Source organism: Saccoglossus kowalevskii, chromosome 16 (assembly GCF_978046115.1).
Source record: "Saccoglossus kowalevskii chromosome 16, keSacKowa6.1, whole genome shotgun sequence".
Classification (NCBI taxonomy): domain Eukaryota; kingdom Metazoa; phylum Hemichordata; class Enteropneusta; family Harrimaniidae; genus Saccoglossus; species Saccoglossus kowalevskii.
Window position 1 is genome coordinate 12,677,648 of NC_140656.1, and position 6,879 is coordinate 12,684,526.

The 6,879-nt window shown below is 39.5% G+C and overlaps 1 protein-coding gene and 1 long non-coding RNA gene across 2 annotated transcripts; both read right to left on the bottom strand.

Moving 5' to 3' along the window:
• Positions 1-3,426: 3,426 nt before the first annotated feature.
• Positions 3,427-4,923, bottom strand: LOC146733671 (uncharacterized). Its single transcript, XM_085491508.1, has one exon. It carries the CDS (start codon positions 4,733-4,735, stop codon positions 3,698-3,700), a length of 1,038 nt encoding a protein of 345 aa, XP_085347634.1. The 5' UTR covers positions 4,736-4,923; the 3' UTR covers positions 3,427-3,697.
• Positions 4,924-5,203: 280 nt separating this feature from the next.
• Positions 5,204-6,272, bottom strand: LOC146733672 (uncharacterized). The gene is made up of 2 exons (XR_014926678.1): positions 5,986-6,272; positions 5,204-5,678 (listed from the first exon to the last, which is right to left on the bottom strand). It is a non-coding gene; the product is annotated as an uncharacterized LOC146733672 (long non-coding RNA).
• Between the last annotated feature and the right edge of the window lie 607 nt (positions 6,273-6,879).

Here is a 6,879-nt window from a genome sequence, read left to right on the forward strand (position 1 = left end):
TCATTTGCTACTCTTCTTCTGAGAGCTTCCTTCTCTGTCTTCAGTGAGGCCATTTTGAAAGCTTCAGTCAATTTCTTATGATGGTCAGAAATCCATTCATCCATCTGTGCATCACCTTCCGTTACAGTGTCATTACCGAGTAGGTAATCAATAGGGAGTACTGGTTCCCTACCAAAGAACAAGTAGTGAGGTGTATAACCAGTAGACGAATGAGGAGTGCTATTATATGCATAGACTAATTCAGGTAACTGATCTGGCCATTTGCGTTTCTTGGCAGGAGAGAGGGTACGTAAACGATCGTGTAGGGTCCGATTAAAGCGCTCACATTGGCCGTTCCCTTCTGGGTGGTATGCAGTGGTTCGACTTTTAGTAATGCCATATACCTTGCAAAGCTCTCTCACTATTTGACTTTCAAAATTACGTCCTTGGTCACTGTGTAGTCTTCGTGGGACACCAAATCTGACAAACCAATCACGAACTAACACTCGTGCCACAGTTGTAGCTTTCTGGTCTCGCGTTGGTATAGCTTGTGTAAACTTAGTGAATACATCTGTGAGTACAAGTACATTCTCGATACCTGTGGAACTTGGCTCCAAGACGGTATAATCCATAGCAAGTACCTCTAGCGGTTTAGTTGCAGTCAGGGATCCCATTGTGGGGTGAAGGCTCTTCCCTGCTTTGGCAAAAGTACATCGTGAGCATTTACGACAATACTCTGCAATTTGAACAACCATTTCTGGCCAATAACATCTAGTTCGTGCTAAAGCTGTTGTTTTCTCAGCTGCCTGATGTCCAGCCTCATCATGGATTGCACTTAACACTTTGTCCTGGAGAGTCTCTGGCAAAACCAGTTGTTTAACTTCTGTGCCATCAGCATGTACTATACGATAGAGTACACCATTGTCTTCTCTGATGCGTTTCCAAGAACGTAGTAGTTTTCTCACTGGTTTGGACTCTTTCATCAGCTGACGTGTTGTGGGTGGATGTTTTGACTGCCAATAAAAGCACAATCTAGAGATGTTATTATCTGCTTTCTGCATCTGGGCTAAGTCGACCTTTGATATGGATGGTAAAGTGGAGATGGTTTTTGGTTCGACCTTCTTGGATTTCACACGTATTTCATTGAGCAACACAGTAGCAGTCATACTTTGAATCTTCATACGGAGGGAGTTAGGTAGTGCAGTTGATAAACTAACGTCTGGAGCACATTCAGCAAAACAGCTACTTCTCACCTCTTCCAGTCTAACAGACATTGTATGAGGTTCGCTACCATGGCTAGTTTTTCTACTCAGGGAATCAGCATTCTGGTTACTTTTACCAGAGCGGTATTTTGTAGTAAACCGGAACTGTGCAAGTTCTGCTGCCCAACGCGTCTCAGTCGCTCCCAACCTAGCAGTTGTTTGTAAGTAACTCAGGGGATTGTTATCCGTATAAATCACAAACTCTGCACCAATCAACAGGTCCCTAAATTTTTCTGTCACTGCCCATTTAAGTGCTAACAATTCAAGCTTCATGCTTGAATAGTTCTGCATATTCCTTTCATTTGGCTTTAGACTTCTACTAGCGTAGGCCAGTACAACTATCTGGTCACCTTGTTTTTGTGAAAGTACAGCGCCTAGGCCCAAGAAACTTGCATCAGTCTCAAGTATCAAAGGTAGAGTGAAATCTGGATAACCTAAGATTGGAGGGGAAATTAGTGCTTTTTTCAAATTATTGAAAGCTACATCACAGGATTCATCCCAATGTTGTTTGACATCAACTGACAAATGGTTCTTGGCACTTTTCTTTCTCTTTCTTTTTGTCTTTGAGACTTTCTCAGATTCATCGGGCTTCTTCAGTAAGTTATGAAGCGGGGCAGCTATTTTGGCATACCCTGGAACAAACCTTCGATAGTAACCACTCAGTCCAAGGAATCCTCTCAGTTCTCGTTCAGTTTCAGGTCTAGACCACTCTTGAACAGCACGGATCTTCTCAGGATCTGGGGCTACACCTTCACTGGAAACCATGTGACCCAAGTAATGAACTTTAGTACCAAAGAGATGGCACTTCTCTGGTTTAACCTTAAGATTCAGTTCACCTAAACGAGTGAGCACAGTATCTAGTCTGGTAAGAGTTTCATCGAACGTTGACCCAAATACAAGAATATCGTCCAAGTACACCAGAAGAGTTTGAAAGTTTAGGTCACCAAAAGCCTTGTCCATTAGTCTCATGAAGGTGGCAGGGGCATTGCATAAGCCAAAGGGCATTCTAGTATACTCGTATAAACCACCTGTACCAGTACGGAAAGCAGTTTTTTCAATGTCTTCTTCTGCAACAGGAAGTTGGTTGAATCCATGGGCAAGATCTAAACTGCAGAAATACTTCGCACCACCTAGAGCCTCTAATGCCTCTTCTATTCTGGGGAGTGGATATGCATCCTTGTGTGTCTTCATATTTAAAGAACGGTAATCGACACAGAGTCTCATCTTACCATTCTTTTTCCTCACAAGAACTATTGGTGAAGCATAGGGACTGCACGATTCACGTATGATGCCTCTGTCCAATGACTTGCGTATGTATTCGCGAACTTCCTCCCAATGATGTGGAGATACTCTGCGATGCGGCACCTTTACTGGTATGTTGTCAGTGGTTATTATTCTGTGTTTCACCAGGTCACAGTAACCGATATCATCTTCATCCTTACTAAATTTGTCATAGTGTTTGACAATTAGACTGTTTAATCTGACCTGTTCAGCATCACTAATCTTGTCAACCTTCATTCTTGAAACAAGTTCGTTCACTAATGATGTGTTCACATTAGCCTCTGACACTTGAACTTAATTCACATTTACTGCATGAAATTGTATAGATGGTTCCACAGAAGCAGTTTCAATCATGCCAACTGGAGTACGAGGGGGTAAGTAAACATCATTATCGCTGAAATTTGCTACCTGCATGGGAATTCTACCACTATCATCAATTGTGACATAAGCTGTAGCAACAGTCACTTCATTTTGCAGTTCTGTAGCATGGGCTGTATGTCTCTCAAGCATTGCATAATGCACACAACCTTTTGGGCTGAGTTGAACTGACCCTTCAATGACGCTTAATGATCTAGCAGGCAGTAACACCGATTTTTTTCCAGCAACTCTGACATGTCTAACTTCAGGCTCCACAACACAAGTCTCCTGATTCACGACTGTAGTTTTGTAAGCCTCCAATATATGCAAAAGTTTAACTTCATCAGGTCTCAGCTTCTCACTTAATTTCTTAACAAACTGCTCACCATGCTTATCTATAAGTACCATTCTCATATCTCTGAAAACATTAGAACCTAAAACACCTGGTATCCTGCGCTTGCGTGATTCAATAGGAGTATTTATTGGATCACGCATAACTAAAAAACCTAATTTATGGAAAGTGTGGTTAAACAATGTCACAGGAAGTTCTACATAGCCGGAGTAGGGGATTTCCAGGCCCTGGGAACCAGTAATCTTGATGTATGCAGTGACATCCTGTAGTTTTTCCCCGTGAGCGAGGTGCTCACTGAAAAATTGTTCAGTCACTGTAGACACCTCAGCACCAGTGTCAATCAAACATGCTATTGCTGTCCCTGCAAACTTGGCAACAACTTCTGGACAATCTCCAACAATCTTGCTTATAACTGAGCCTCCATCAACTGTTTCACCCACCACACGGCTCTCAGCAGTAGGTTTAACTAGTTTAAACTTGGTGACTTAGGTACATTCTCTCTGCGGCGTGGCTTCTTATCAGGACAATCACAGCGTAAGTGGTTTGTGGATCCGCAAGTCCAACAGTGCCTCTTACCATCTGGTGCAACAACAGGTTTTCTATTCACAGGCTTGGTCTGAGAGGATATGTGTGACTCTAACTGTTTCTGTAATGCAGCTATTTGTTCACCCTGCTTCAAGATCAATTCACGGTAGTCATCTTCAACTTTGACCTCTCGAACAGCAGCACTGTGCTTTACTTTAAATTTGACTCGCTGTCCCATCAGCTCCATAACACGGTCACGTGTGTCAAAGAAACTAAGCTCAGGCTGGTCAGTATTCAGTCTACGCAACTCCATTTTCAGACTCTCATCAGACACAGCTTCAGACAAACGATTTTTCAGCTGAATATCTCTGCCAAATTTAAAGGATGGATCAAGTTGTACCATACGGTCATACAAATTAACCAATTCTAGGGAACAGGAAATGAGATCTTCGCCATCGGTTTGCTTGTAAGAATAAAATCGTTGTTGAAGCTGGGGCAAACTATCTCCATCACCAAAGACTCTTGACAGTACAGCAAATATCTTTTGGGCATCGTACTGTATTTCATTTCTTCCCAGTATTTCGTGTCTGGCCTTACCACCTAGATGTTCGATGAGGAAACTCGCACTTTCACCTGCATTAAGACCTCTGGATGTAATAATAGCTTGGGCATCCTCGATCCAGTCATTTACCGTCAGATCACTATCTGTTTCTGGTTTGCCTCTGAAGCGGTCAAGTTTCCTGCTGGGGGCAACATACACCATGCGACCAGTACTACTACTATTCACAGGGGGAGAACTGACCTCTACATTGGGTTTCAATCTCAGTTCTGCAACCAGACGTTTCACTTCTCTATCTGACACTTCAGCTTCAGCAATCGCACGGGCAGCTGCTTCATCTCTTTCCATCACAACTGACTCCAGCTGTTGGATCTTCAACTTTAAAGCTTGTACCTCCTGCTCGGTGTCTGAGTCAGACATGTTAATTCATATAATAATCAACACAGTTTACAAGCATGCATCAGTATACAATACAATCAATAAGAAAATTGCTGTACACTCAGAATTGATCATACAATAACAGTTCAATATGTGGACCATGCAAATGATTTTAGACAAAAATCACAGAGATACAAGTGAAATACATGTACAATATAAAATATAAGACCTGTTTACATACAACTACGCATGTGAGTATCACACTGTTACTAAAACAAAATAATTCTGACAAGTGTCAATGTTGATCTTCCGTACTCTTGGATAATTCACACCATTCACCGGTGAAATGGACGGTAAGTATATTTTCTTACTTCACATTAGTAGAAACACAGTTGCGATCTTCACAGTTAGTCCTCACGTCAACAGTCAGGGTTTTTAATAACACAGTGCAGAAATCCTGCCGACTACGCCATGATGTAACGCCAAGAATATTACACAAACAAGATGGTAGAGTTTAATGCAATGTCCTGTTCTTTTTATTTCTGGACCAGTGTAAACAAAAGCAAAAACAAAAAAAACCTGTATAATAAATAAATAATACAAATCAGTATACACAACATAAATACATAAATATTCATAAATGTACACAACATAAATACATAAATATACACATCTCAGAGGCACATTACCATTCAATGCTATGCCAAATAGGCTGTCAATATTGTCAACAATATAAAAACAAGGTGTTTATATGCTGTTGACAACATCAGAATAACACATAAAGTAATTAACCTCACTAGAAAATATATTGTATGGTTCACAATGGTTAACAATACTATAAATATGTAAATAAAGTAAACAAGTAAACATTTATATAACTAATCCCACAAAAAGTACACAATCAAAACATACCCTGACTCAGTCTAGACAACCGCCACTGTAAACAGCTTCAATCAAATAGTGTAGTTCAGTTTCAGCTAACAGTCTAGGCACGAGATGGAAATGCATAAATTATACACTAAATCAAATTTACATCAAAACAGTCATAAAATATGAAATCATAAAGTGCGTGGTTAGAAAATGCATCAAGTATCACTCAAATGTCATCAGGAGTGCATAAGTATCTTGTTCTATATCATAAAGAACAATAACAAATTTCAATAAATCTTGCAGCCTATAACTGTCCATAGACGCCATGTATAAAATTTGTCAACAAACTTGAAATGTGAATTTCTCGTAAAAAACATGAAATACAATGCTGAAGAAAATACAATATAAAATACATTGCTTACCAGTGACATTGGCATCAAAATGAATGATTGATGGCCAAAATTAACTCAGAAAAGAAGAAGAATCTTCCGCGAACCTAGCAGAAGACAACATTAAAAATGGACGGATGCTGAAACATGACCTTTGACCGGTCAAAAGAAAGTAAATAAAGAAATTGTTCTCCGATAAAAATAGTATTAAATCCAAGCATTGCATTATCAAAGATATGAAATTACAACAATAGGGCACTTTACAATGTCAGAAAAATCATTTCACAGAAAAATCTCAAAATTACCAAAAATCGTCTCAAGAGGGCGCTGTGTTCAATTTCATGTCTCACAGTTAACTCCTACATACTGGGTAACCTTTCATTTTTCTGAAATGAAAATCAGATTGAATGTGTAGGAATATGAATGAATTACATTTGGAACACATGTTAATAATTCATTAGGAAGGGATTGTGAGTGATGTCATGAGTTCTCTGTCGTCGTTAGATCTGCATTTTAAGCACTATGGCTATTAAAGTTTGCTGTATGGTGTATTAGATTGGAGAGATCAATTTTGACAAAGCCTATGAAGATGGAATCATTATTGACTAGCATTTCACTTATCACAGTTTGATGGAAATCACCTGTAAATAAAAAAAACTGAGAATCTGTGTAATCAGATTTCCCAGATGGCACTGAGCTGATAAACAAGGATTTGATATAATTCCAATAAAATTAAAAATCCAACCCATTATGACTGCAAATTTGAGAACGTCCTTACTGTAGGCATGACATCTCTGAATATTCCTCGTCAATCCTTTTGTTAGCAAATTGCCTCACTAGTTTTGCAATTTTGCAGAATGGTTTAGTTTGTATGATTTAAAAACACAGAAAATGCTGCAAGTTTTATATCTGTGTTTCCAATCGCAC